This window comes from Natator depressus, chromosome 3, assembly GCF_965152275.1.
Source record: "Natator depressus isolate rNatDep1 chromosome 3, rNatDep2.hap1, whole genome shotgun sequence".
NCBI classification, from domain to species: domain Eukaryota; kingdom Metazoa; phylum Chordata; order Testudines; family Cheloniidae; genus Natator; species Natator depressus.
In genome coordinates this window covers 26,052,230-26,066,309 of record NC_134236.1, presented here as the reverse complement: position 1 = coordinate 26,066,309, position 14,080 = coordinate 26,052,230, and the positions used below count along the sequence as shown (strand labels likewise).

General features: G+C 40.2%; 1 protein-coding gene across 1 annotated transcript in view; it reads left to right on the top strand.

Moving 5' to 3' along the window:
* The window catches only part of GEN1 (GEN1 Holliday junction 5' flap endonuclease), a 34,044-nt gene that overhangs the window by 8,274 nt on the left and 11,690 nt on the right, over positions 1–14,080 (top strand). The window contains exons 4-7 of the mRNA XM_074946800.1: positions 2,792–2,968; positions 4,965–5,075; positions 12,078–12,151; positions 12,762–12,853. Of these exons, the coding sequence (XP_074802901.1) occupies positions 2,792–2,968; positions 4,965–5,075; positions 12,078–12,151; positions 12,762–12,853 (454 nt within the window). The remainder of the gene's footprint in view (positions 1–2,791; positions 2,969–4,964; positions 5,076–12,077; positions 12,152–12,761; positions 12,854–14,080) is intronic.

Below are 14,080 nucleotides of genomic sequence, written 5' to 3'. Positions count from 1 at the left end.
TGACAAGTCGCTCCAGTCATTATTGATCTGTGCTGGATTCAGACCAGTGATTATGAGGTAAAAGGCTTTGTATCTCATTACCAATTTCTTAAGCCATCTAATTCCTCAAAGCCTTTTTTCTTTTATATTTTTGATTACTTACCTAATAAACATATTTGTGTTGTATAGACCTATGTATATGTCTCTAAAGCAGGGGTTCTCAACCTTTTTCTTTCTGAGGAACTCCAAACATGCTGTAAAAATTCCACAGCCTGTCTGTGCTGCAAGAACTGTTTTTATGTATTTTAAAGCCAGAACCAGCATTAGTGGGTAGCAAGCAGGGCAACTGCTCAGGGCTCCTTGCCACAGGGGGCCCTGTGAAGCTAAGTTGCTCAGGCTTCAGCCCCAGGTCTGAGGCTTTGGCTTTCTGCCTTGGAACCCAGCAAGTCTAATGCCAGCCCTGCTTGGCAGACCCCTGGTTGAGAACCACTGCTCTAAAGCATCTAGCACGCTTTTGGTCATTACATAAATAACACAATAGACTTCTTTTCTAGCTTAGATCTGTGAACCAGGCAAATAGCCATGTGTCATAAACATACAGCTAAGGGTAGCATAAAATCCCTCCTTTACCTGTAAAGGGTTAAGAAGCTCAGATAACCTGGTTGGCACCTGACCAAAAGGACCAATAAGGGGAGAAGATACTTTAAAATCTGTGGGGGAAGGTTTTTGTTTTGTGTTTCTTTGTGTTCTCTCCTGGACAGCGAGGAATCAGGGCAGGGAAAATACATCTCCTAAAGCCATACCTGAACTAAGCATCTAAGATTACAAATTGTAAGTAATAGAAAGGAAATGCATTAGATTATCTTTTGTTTTAGCTTGTGAATTTTCCCTAGGCTAAGAGGGAGGTTTATTCCTGGTTTTTTTGTAACTTTAAAGTTTTGCCTATAGGGGAATCCTCTGTGTTTTGAATCTGATTACCCTGTAAAATTACCTTCCATCCTGATTTTACAGAGGTGCTTCTTTTACTTTTTCTTTATTATAAAGTTCTGCTTTTAAGAACCTGATTGGTTTTTAGCATCCTAAAACCCAAGGGGCTGGTCTGTGCTCACCTTGTTTACTCTCAAGCCTCCCCAGGAAAGGGGGTGAAGGGTCTTGGGGGGGGGGATATTTTGGGGAAACAGAAACTCCAAGTGGTCCTTTTCCTAAATCTTTGTCTAACTCACTTGGTGGTGGCAGCAATACCATTCCAAGGACAAGGAAGAATTTGTGCCTTGGGGAAGTTTTTAGCCTAAGCTGGTAGAGAGAAGCTTAGGGGGTCCTTCATGCGGGTCCCCACATCTGTACCCTAGAGTTCAACTTAGTTAGCTGTGAAAATGAGAAATGTATTTAACTAGGTTGAAAGAACCAAGGTTGCAGCACAAATAGCTCTGTCAATCTGTATGGAAGTTTTTGTTTATCGATATCTTTCGTTACTAATTCCTCATTTCCTTAGTGTTCAGCTCTTTGCTCTCGTGTCAAAATAATGTACTACATGATGGCTTGTGGCATGTAAAAATACATGGCAATATCAATTTGCATGTTGAATTTTGGGGCCTTGGACCACAATTACTACTGTCCTTTTAAATAACATTGTAGAGCAATTAGGATCTTGGGAGATACTAATTGGGAGATTCACTTGTTTGCCAGATTTCTTTTGTGATTGAAGTAAACTGTACTTAAAGTTTTTGATAGTGTTGGAAAAGTACTTATAGAACAGGAATGAAATGAGAGAAGACATTTTATTTGCTTTGTTTGTTTGCTCTTCAAGGGCAAACAAACAAAATAAATAAATATTTATTTTGGAAATAAATATTTCCAAAGCCCAGTGGAAATATTCCCTTTGATTTCAGTGGGTTTTGGCTCTGGCACCAGATGAATAACCTGAATAAAATATATTAATATTGTCAAGCTGCTTGGACTGAGCTATACTCCACTAGGACAGCAATTCTTACAATGTCACTTTTGTGGTTTTGATTTGTTAAAAATCCTGACTTGTGAAGAGAAGCCACCATAATAATTCAGTACAGTAACTTCAGGTAGTTTGCACACAACACTTCTACAAAGATAACCTTCCTTTTCTGCTGTTCTGACCATGATTTCCCCTGGACCCCTACCTCACTCATGCACATGCACAACTTTCTTGCATCTATGGATTGGCTCCTCTGTTCCTCTGCACATTCCCGTCTATTACTTTTCCACTTAAGCTATCGCTGTAATTACCACAGAGATGTTATGTGATCATGAATGGGAGGGGACGTGGATCCCTGAGGCACTTCATTAAGATGTGATCCATGATGAAAGTTTAAGAAGTCCTGTTTCATACTTTGTCTTGCCTATGCTCCACCCAAGCTTCGCTCATTGTCTACTTCTGTGCCCCTTTCTGCACAGAAGCCTCCTAAGCAATGTATGCCAATCCTCCAGCCTCTCTCCTTCAAAAATCTGATGAGACTATCTGATCTGTGAATTGTTCTGGCAGGAATGAGCACTAATCACTCAGTGTGAGTTTAGTACTGGGAAACTGAACATAACCATGTCCCTACTCACTATAAATTATAAATTAATTCAGTCAAGGATCTATTCTTTGTTTGCAATGCCACATGTATTGCAAAGTGACACGTACAATGATAGTACTACGTTGATGATGATAATACTAATGATGGCCACTGCAGACATACACATGACCCTGAGGACCATTTAAAAAAAATGGTTAATCGTAGAAAGGGATGATTGAAGATTCAATCTCTGTCTTCTCTTGAATATTTGTTTTTTTTAGTGCCTTGAAATGTTGGAGTGTTTAGGATTACCTTGGGTTCAAGCAGCTGGTGAAGCGGAGGCAATGTGTGCTTACCTGAATGCAAATGGATATGTGGATGGCTGCATTACCAATGATGGAGATGTTTTCTTGTATGGAGCTCAAACAGTTTATAGAAATTTCACCATGAATGCAAAGGTACTGTGTTAGGTTTTTTGGAGTCTTTTTTCCTTCAGACTACTTCACTCTCATTATATTGCTCAAATAAATGTGAAGCACCATAAATATTTTGAACAATTAAGTAGGTATCTGTTAGGGCTTCTCCCTCACCCCTCCCTTGATTCTTGTCAGACAGACATAAAGCGGAAGACAAGAATCCAAAGAGGAGGCAATGTAATGGTTATTGGGGTTAATCAAGCAAGTATATCCATAGCTCTGTACACTGCAGAGCTTTTCCCCATTCCTTTTTCCCACCTCCTCCTTCTTAATTATATCTGTAGTGCACACCACTGGTCCCACCCCTTACAATTTATGGTCATGCTCCGTTTTGGAGGGTCATGAGTCTTGGGTCTTTGGTATCACCTCTTTTGTGTCTCATCGGAGGGGTAGGGAGCGAGGTTTTGTTTCAGCCAGGGTCATGATTTCTTTCTCTTTTTGGTGTTTCTTATGCCGCCCCTCCCAACTGGTTGCTTGACCTTGCCTTGCGATAGGAGTTGAGGCAGTTGTACATACTAAACTCCCACCAAAACCAGCAACACTTTAACTCACTTCCTTATCTTTTTTCATTGTGCTTTAAACCCCATCTGGTTGTGGGCAAATGCAACACAGTGACTTTGTTCACACATATTGGTAAAAATATAAAAAGTCAAACAGGCAAACAAACCCCAAAATTTTATTTCAGGCAAATATACAGGCCTAAATACTCTATTAACGTCACTAACAGTATCATACTTTTGTCTTCCTGTATTTGGTCTTGCTTAAAATCTGTTTTTATACAGCAGACTTTCTTCACTTGATTCATTAGTGTTCAAGCACTGAATGAATGAGAAAAACAGCTGAGTTGAACAACAAACATGAAATTATCTGCTGTCTGTTTAGGTTTTCTATTACATGAATTCTTATGTGACTTAAAGCTGTAAATTTATACAGGACACAGCCCTGCAGTGACAGTTGTGTGCCTATAGGAGCAACAGGTCTATGGGGTTATATAAATGCAAATTCACTCATTTGCATCATACATACAAATTAAAATGTGTAACACTTTCACACTTGATAATGGCTGCTGCTCCTTAAATCAAGCACTGATGATGCCAATAAAACAGACCACCTGATTAAAATTATGGATACATTAGGAATGTAGTTTGATATCACCCTTGGAGAAGACAGAACAAATAACTTCGTTGGGCACTCTTCTATAGTATGCAGAGAGATGAATGCTAAGTCTAAGGCATCAAGCAAGTGTGGTAGCAAATGGAATAAAGATTGGGAGTTTTAAAGGTATCCTGGTGTGAGAAACTGTTTTTTAGCTTAAAAAAAAAAAGTGCTTGTATCTTTGTGAGAACTAATGGAACAAAGAGAGGCAGAGCTGGGAGCACATAATTTAAAAAAATAAAATGGTGTAGGGCAATTTGCTTGTGTTCACTTGGCTATACATGTGTACAGAGTAAACTAGAGCCCAGTTTTCAAAGTGGGATGCCCTAAATTAGGTGTTCAAATCAGCATTAAAATGGGTATTTACTATAGTTGTCTAAATAGCTGTCGAGGTGCCTAAAAAGTTTGAAAATTGGGTTATAATTTTTTATATTTTTTTAGTTCAGATACTTTGATAGAGGTCAATCCTGACTTCCTCCTGTTCATTCATCCTTTGCAGCTTCAGAGTGTTCTTTTGTAATTCTATAAGCCTAGGATGTTGGTTAAATTTCTAATCCTCGATTGTTTTACTTAAAAACAGTTACATTTGTATGTAGATTTTGGAAGCTGCAGTTCTTAAAATCATGTGGTCAGTCTTCGATATAGGATGATATTTTTGTCAATCATACTTTGTGTAGCAATGACAAATGGCTTGGTCTCTTCTATGCTAGCCGTTGAACAACAGTAGGCCAAATTGTTGTTAATCTGTGTCCGCAACAAGCCAATTTGCTAGTCACCTGTGGTCCTGCCTACACTATTCCCAGCTGTAATATTTTTCTTGTAGGACCCACATGTTGACTGCTATACAATGTCCTCTATTAAGGAGAAACTGTGTTGTGACAGAGAGTCTCTGATTGGGCTAGCAATTCTTCTCGGTTGTGATTATCTTCCGAAGGTGAGTAAGCTGCAAACTAATTATTTACCATGTTCCTGTGACTTCTATTTTCAGAACATACAGTACCAATTAAGGTTTGAGCATGTATTAAAACATATGAAATGCATGGTAGGCTACAGACTTCTAGCTGAAGAAAGTACTTTAACTCATACTGTAAAGGCATTTTCATAATACTTTGTACTGAAGATTAATGTTGGCAACTCTGTGAGATAGGTAAGTATTATCATTTACAGAAGTTTAGATGGCATGCAACAAATATGTGGATGAGCTGGCATAGGTAAGTAGGAGCCTATTAAAACTTTGAGCTCCCACTCCCACAGTTAATCCATTAGATTATGCTGTCTGTCCACATTGTGGCTGTAACTATGCTAGTAATAAGCATATTTGAAAATGGGGTAGTCTGCAGTATGTTTATGGAAAGCACAGTTGCCAATGTGATTGCTGGTAGACTTTTCTAGACACCGTGGATGTGACCAAAAAGCATGGCTATGTTTAGAAATTGGGGAGTTAACCACTTCTGCTGCCGGGCTTAAAGAAATGTCTAATGAATGCATTTGTCTGGTGTGACCAGACCAGCCTGATACTGAATGTCCTGACATTTCATTGGAAACTGCTGCTGGAATGCATGCAGAGGAAGCTGAGAGGAAATAATAGTCTCAGTTTGTAAGTACTGCTGCTCTTGACTAGAAAAAGATGAGCTGAAGTGGAAGCTGCCAGTAAGGTTGATGTGCACTACTCTTTGCAAACTATGGCAATGAGCACCTCATTATGAAGCTGTTATGATGTTTAGTCTACCCAACTGCTTCTTCATTCCAAGTGAAATGCAGTGATCCCAAATCCAGTTTACCAGACTAAAACCTCATTTGTGTCTGCCACTTCCACTCAACCAAGAATGGCTCTTGAGCTGTGCTAAACCCTAGTCTCTCAAATATGCAAGATTATCCTTTTGAGAGCTGAAGCTCATTGCAGATTAGAATGTACTGAGTTACATGGCAGAGGCATATCATTCAAACAGGGAGGTGTAACATGTCCTACACTATCTGTTTAGTTTAATTTGCACATATTCACTAATCCCGCTCTAACAAAGTCATTGGGAATTTTGCCATTGACATCTGAGGCTCAGGATTAATTCCAGAACAAAAACTCAAATAGAGAGATTCTCTCCCTCCCCTGTAATGTTTCTGCAATTTTTTTTTTTTTTTAAAAGGCAAGCGTTTCAGGTACTACTTTCTACTCTAGACCAAGCCTCAGGAATAACTTATAAAATTTCCAAAAGAAAATGACTTTTGTTTCAAGTTGATGGTGTCTGTAAATCAGGTGTTTAAAACCTTCTTTGAATCACCCCACCTGAGCTCCTTTTTTTAAAAAAAAGCTTGGAGCCCCTTCTCCCCAAAATAGCGAGAAGGTACTGCCACCTAGCACTCAGTGTTTAGATGGCATTGTTTGTTCAGATTAGGGGGGTCAAGCACCACAAGTTGCAACACCACTCACTCAAATTTGGTCCCGCCACCCCTCTGTCAAGACAGGCCATATTTGAGTGAGTGGCATTGTGACCTCTGGTGCTTGGGTGTCTCACACACTTTTACTTTACTTACTGCATTATTAGAAGACTTGTTTTGCCCTCCCTAGAAACTTTGACATACCTCACACCCTGCCTGAGAACCTCTGCTTTGAATCATGGAGCATCAGTCGTCTGCAGGACCTCTTTGGTAGACAATTCTGACTTTTTTTTTTTAATAATTAATTGTCTCACAAGTGAATAACAAACAATTTTTCTATATGTACTGGTGTATAGTATGCAAAGACCAAGATTAAGTTATCGGAATCAAATGAAGAATTTGAGAATCAAGCAGTGGACATTTGTGTTTTTGGAAGGGACTATCCAGGAGAGGATTTCCTTTTCTTAATGAAGTGCTTTGTAGGCAAAAAGAAAACCAAAGGAAAAACAGAACCTCTGATTTAATAAATAGTACAATGGACTGGGAGCTTCTGAAATACTGGGTTCTTATGTGGTTCTAAAGTGAGTTGGCTATGTAATAGTCAAAAAGGCTCTTGAAGTATTGCAGCTCAGTAAAAGTGAATGAAGGTAGGACCTCCCAGAAAGAGTTATACTACTGACCCTTAGCTACTACTACTGAAATCTTAACTTAGAAACCTGAGGGAATAGGTTTTGGGTGAAATATCAAAAAAGAGCTAAGCAGAAAACTGCACCATTTCAGAAAAGGTCTCACTTTTCTTTCTGCCGTGTCTCTCTGGCTGGCTTCTTATGACTGAACATCTTGAGTTGTCAGCCAAAAGGCTTTGCAGAAAAACAATCACAACTCCTCTTTTTTCCTACACGTGTGCTTGCTCGCTCATACTCATATTACTTTGGTTATCTCTGCAAGAGATATTTCTAATATGCAAAGAAAAGAAATCTGAAAACAAATTATGTAACTGATCTGTGCTGTATACATCACGTTTGTCAATAGGGAGAGAATTCGTATCCTCCTCTGAAAACACAGGTATCAGTCTTTTGAGGAACTTAGCCTGTGTTTTCAATGTATTGTAGGGTTCTTAACTTTATTTTCAGTGTCAGGAAACGTGAAAATATAAAATCGTATTTGGGAAGAATTGCTCTGATTCTGGAGTTGAGAGTTAAATAGCAAAATTATGAAGGTTAGGGCTTGTCAGGGCAAGATTAGCATTTAATGTTTTTCATAACAGGATTAAGGAAGTACATCTTTTAGCCTTGTAAAGGTGTCAGAAAACCTAATGAAAGGCTTGTGAACCAACTCTACTTGGCTCTGCTTGCATTCCACCAGTTATTTGCTCTGATCTGATGTAGATGATGATAATTTTGATAGGATAAGGGAGGCACAGTCATCTACAATTTGAAAAAATCTCTGAGAAAAAGGTGGCAGAACCACAGAATGAAACAGATGTCAGAAAAAAAGTAAACCTCCAGAGTGAAGACTAGAATGAAGGGTGTGAGGAAGGGAGTGAGTCCATATAGCAGCTTCTGTCTTTTTTATTTTAAAACGTAAACCAAATAATTAGGTGAAGAAACATAATATTAAGGAGCCACATTCACAGTGGGGTCCAAATGGCCATGTGTACTATTTATATGCAACATGCTCCTTGCAGGGTTCTGATGGCTTTGAAAACATAGAAAGCAGTAAGGGCTTTTAAACGCCTCACAAACTATCTAAAGCAGGGGTGGGCAAACTTTTTGGCGCAAGGGCTGCAAAACTGTACAAAGGGCTGGGTATGGAAGGCTGTGCCTCCCCAAACAGCCTGTGTCCCCCCGCCACTTCCTGCCCCCTGACTGCCCCCCTCAGAACTCCCAACCCATCCAACCCACTCTGCTTCTTGTCCCCTGACCACCCCCTCCTAGGACACCTGCCCCTGACTGCCCCCCAGGACCCCACCCCCTATCCAACACCCCCCCAGACGCCCACTCCCTATCCAACCGCCCTCTGCTCCTTGTCCCCTGACCGCCCCCTCCCGGGACCCCCCGCCCCTAACTGCCCCCCAGGATCCCACACCCCCACCCCCTGACGGGCCCCACCGGGACTCCCAACCCTCCCTGTTCCCCATCCCCTGACCGCACGCCCCCTCCCTGAACCTTCGCCTCATCCAACTGCTCCCTGACTGCTCACCACCCCCTTACCATGCTGCTCAGAGCAGCAGGAGCTCGCAACCCCGTCGCCCAGCCGGAGCCAGCTGTGCTCCCCACGCTGCCTGGTAGGAGCAGCGGGCCAGAGCACTGCCCGTGCAGCGGCATGGCTGCGGGGGAGGGGGAACAGCCAGGGAGGGGCCGGGGACTAGCAACACCACCCAATTCTTATATACAACAGCTTTTTAGCTAAGTTGCTGTGATCAGAATTGATATTTACCAATCTTCTTCTGAGGCAGCTGTTGTGGTGGTGGTATTTCTGAAGCATCATGAGAGTGTTTGGCACTTTATAGACAAAATGTACCTGAGAGACCGCAAATCATTAATATATGATAGATCAGGAAAGATGTATTGATTAACCTAACCTTATCTAAATGGAAACTGTCTTGAGCCAAAGATAATTTCAGAATATCCTCCTGGGAGGGAAGGGGGCAGTCTGCCTGCTAACTCCTGAAGAGCCAGAGACTACATAGGCCAGAGATGCTGACCAGAGTACTTGAGAAGCAATCTGTACTTTAAAGACCAGCTGCGCCAGTACTTTATGACCAGACATGGGAAGAAAGAGCTAGATAGGACAAGCCTGATCTGGTAACCTCAACAGAGACAAAACTATACCTTTACTGAGAGCGAAGCACAACCAGATCCTTCAGGCCAAACCTGAGATGCACTAATTAGATACCAGAGTCCTAATACAGATCAAAAATAAATTTAACCTGACTATCTCATTCATGTTGTCCTCAGCCATTGAAGAGTATTGTTTAGTTTCTCAGAGGAAGCTTTTAAACCTCAAGAAGTTGTAACTGGCTATCTTCTGGAGTGGCTTCCTGATAACTGTAGTATTAAAAGGAAATAAGAGGTGGTTCATTCTACTTTGACTATAACCATTTATTTCCATATTCCTAGTTAGTTACTCTGAAATGATACATTCCTTAGAAGTAGTTGGAGATTGACATGCTGTAATTAGATGCCTAAGCAGCTGGCCACAGTCCAGTGACAAACTTTTAATTGATTTTTAAATGTGTATTCAAGCTATACAGTTACGTATCCAGTTTATTCAGCTGCAACTCTACAGCTCCCCAGTCCTCTTGAATTATCAATTTATTCATTATGCTAATGATATAACCTATGTTTGTGCTGCAAATTCAAGCCATGTAACTTAGCAGTACTCTGTAAACTGTAAGCTCCTCAGAGTAAGGACTTTGTAAAAAGTCATGCACGCCAGTGGTTCCACAGGAACAATGGATTATAAAAAATCAAAATTAAAGTAGCAATCATTGTTTCATTTACTTTGTCAGTAAATGCCTCCATAGTAGAGCTCTCAGGACTACTGTTTGCTCATATATGGCATGAACAATTTGAGTTACCATTTTTGTAAATTGTCTTTATTTTGTTTAAAGCCTTAATTAACATGCATTAAGCTTATTTGAAGTGATCAGTTACTCTTAACTATACAAAAATATTTGATAGGACACACTTCTGTCATACAAACATAAGGCCCTTAAGTTTATGTCAGTGTAGTACCAACTAGCTACTTAATTTAATAAGATCTATACATTTTATTGCCACACACAATTTTTCAGTAACTACTTTTACCCAATACGTGGGCAGTCATTATCAAATTGGGAATTGGGGGAAGGGGATGGAGGGAGCGACAGTAGAGTTAAACTATTAAATAAAACTGTCTGGTTAGTAGATCATCATCCCATGTGATAGAGATTGGATGTTTTGGTCTAAAGTCGTTGGGATTAATATAGCTGAAAATGTAATAGCCTGTGGTATACAGGAGGTCAGACTAGATAATCCTTTCTGTCTTTAAACTCTCTCAAACTCAAGTTTGTCAGGAGTTCAGGAATTCAGTTCTCCATTAACACAAGCAGATTCTCATTCTGTTGCCTTGGATTTCCCAATATCCAAACATTTTGCACTCTGGCCTTACTCTTCAAAGATTCCAAACATTTTTTTACCAAACTTTTTTTTTCTTATAGGCCTCTCGCTTTAATTTTTTGAGTTGTCATCTCATCTAAGTCTCCAATACAACAAAGCACTTACGCGTGTGTTTAAAGTGCTTGGGTGAATCAGGACGTAAATCTCTGCTTTAGCATGATTTCAAAACAACTCTGTTTTGGCCATTTGACTGTTTAAGGGCCATATCATGCCATTGGTTTCAGTGCTTAAAAAAATAATGTGGAATTCTTCTTGTAAATCAATGGCATAATGTCTCTAAGCCCTGGTCTATACTACACAGTTAGTTAGGTCAACATAAGGCAGCTTACATTGACCTAACTATGTCATTGTACACACTACAGCCTTGCTCCCACTCATGTAAGTGCCCTACTACACCAACATAATAACTCCACCTCCCTGAGAAACGCAGGGCTTATGTCGGTGTAGTTAGGGTGACGGTGTCCATGTAGACACTGGGTTACTTACATTGGCTGTTGGCTGTCATTCTTGTCAATTTCATAGCTCTCTGCTGGAGCTATGAAATTGACAAGAAAGTCTTCCCCACTCCCAGCTGGGCTGCTGCTGGCTGCCTGGGCTCCCCACTCAGAGCCCAGGTGGCTGCCCCATTCCTGACGGAGAAGCAGGAGCTCTGGCAGGTAGCTGGAAGCCCATGGTGCAGCTGGGCTCCCGACAAGGAGCAGAGTTGAGAGCCCGGGCTGTCAGCTCCCTCCATGGCCTCTCTGCTAGCCTGTCTTCCACCCCTTCAACAATATTGTGAATACATTATGGTGTGTACTGTCTCTCTGAAATCCAAACCCATGCCTTTATCTCTTTTTATCAAGACAATAGAAGCTCCCTTCTCCGTGGAACTCCTCAAAGTCCCAGCTTCTCAGACCTCTGCTGATGAGAATGTTATTCCCCTACTGAGACATGTAAACAAATGTGACCTTCTCTTTTGATTGTCTTTCCAGTCACATCAGGAGACACAGTTGAAAATTACCCTCCTGGTTTACACAACGCTTCTTGAAATTGCTCCTGTCTGTCACTATGTTTTTTCTCTACTTTACTTTCCTGTCATCTAATACTGGTACCACCTCTCTCTTCTTCTGTTAGTGCAAGACCCTCTTCTGCAGCTCCTGTCATTTAAAACTACCTTCCTGTTTGTGTCTGTCTTATTGGTCATTTCAAATCTTAGTCAAAACCAATTTTTGTACCCCCACCCATACCTCTGAATTTCTTTCCTTTTTTCTTTTTTAATGCATGGATTCTGTAAAGCATTTGGGATGCAGTTTGTGTGAAAGACTACAAAATCGTGTTATATTACACCTAACAGATATCAGTGTTTTACATTAGTTTAAACTTTAATATGTACCATGTTTCCCTCTCTCTCTCTCTAAAAGGGAGTGCCAGGAGTTGGAAAAGAACAGGCTTTAAAGTTAATTGAGACTTTGCGAGGTCAAAGTTTACTCCAGAGGTAAAGTTAAAGTTTGTCTTGTCTCCTAAAATATTTCGGGGTTTTAAATTATCTTATTGAAAGGCAGTATTATGATGCACTTTGAACCTGAGTCTCTACACTACTCATGTTTTAATTTTTAAGGAAACAAAATATTAAATTTCTTACATGATGATCAGCTGTGTATTCAAACAATACATTCTGCCAGGCAAACTATCTTTTTAAAGTTAATTATTGCTTAAAATTGCATTAACTCCTAGTCCCTATTCTTGCAAACAACAACACACGTATACATGTTTGCAGGATCAGAGCAGGTAGATCCTGATCCCAAGACCACAAAAGTAATTTGGAAAGACTCTCGTTGACTTTAATGGACTTTAGATCCTAATGTTGTCTGGTATGACTTGCCCTGTTGCCCCAATGAGTCTTAAAGCTAGACATCCCAATAATCCATAGTACATACTCAAAAGTACATTTACTGCAAACAAATTGTGTAATGGAAAACTGAATAGTTTTAAGAGGATGAATTAGATGGTATGATTTTTTTTCCCTCATATTTAACTTAAGTGGTAGATTTTGCATGAATAAGCTATGGGATTGCATTACATTAACGTTTCTAATATAATTTTAGGTTTGATCAATGGAAAGGACAGCTTCAATGTGGTAATGCATCTGCTCTAACAGTTAACAAGATGACTCATTATTCTGTGTGCCATCATCCAGGTCAGTATGAAAAGGGGTAGATTTTTGTTTTAATTTGAGATACATTTTATTTGCTCCCCCAATCAGCGCCCCTGGGTAATGATGCTGCCCTGCATTCTGGAGCCTTATAAGTATAATACCTTTTTAAAAAGGATAATGCCCTTTAAAATATTTTAAATCACTTGCATTAAACATTGCTTTTTATGCAGGTCTCAACTTCTGGATTATCTTTCTTTAAAAAGTATAAAAGGTCTCTCTTGAGGATTGGTGATGGAGTAAGAACTTTTTTTTTTTTAACCAGCAGGCCACTGGTACAAGCCTAGGCCCTGTTGTGTGCAGAAGTTGTTAACAGTGAATTGCTGTTAGGTATTGTAGGTCTAGTTTGGGCTGGTGTATACATCACAAACTGCCATCATAGTTGGTACCTTTTTGGCAGTGTCAAGAAAGAGGGCAAAGACTGAACTGACATTGAGACTGAACGACTCAGTCATTCATGCTGGCAGGCCCTCCATTGACAGGATTGAGATATATTAGCAGAGAAGATTTGTATTGCTATTCCTCTCACTGTGTCTGGATTTTATTTTTAAAGTGGCATTCAGTCTCAAGGACTCTGTTCAAACCCAATGCTGCTTACAGCAAGAATATTTTTTTTTGGAGGGGGGAGAGAGAGAGAGAGAGAGAGAGTCTTTCATTCCACAGTTTTCTCACTATCTCACGTATGCATGATATTTGTGGGCCTTTAGAGAGAGAATTTTCCAGAATAACATTCTGCAACATTTGAACTAACAAGAAAAATCTGATTTTTATTGTAACTATTACTCAGTATTGCTAGTGTGCTTAGCTCTGTATACGGCAGCTTTGGTGATATACCCATGTATATGCGTTTATGACAGGTTTCAGGGTAGCAGCCGTGTTCGTCTGTATCCGCAAAAAGAAAAGGAATACTTGTGGCACCTTAGAGACTAACAAATTTATTTGAGCATAAGCTTTCGTGAGCTACAGCTCACTTCATCGGATGCATTCAGTGGAAAATACGGTGGGGAGATTTATATACACAGAGAACATGAAACAATGGGTGTTACCATACACACTGTAACCAGAGTGATCAGGTAAGGTGAGCTACTACCAGCAGGGGGGCAGGGGCAACCTTTTGTAGTGATAATCAAGGTGGGCCATTTCCAAAAGAAACTACACCATTTGTTCAAGGAACTCCCTGAAAAAGCACAAGAACAAATCCGCACAGACACA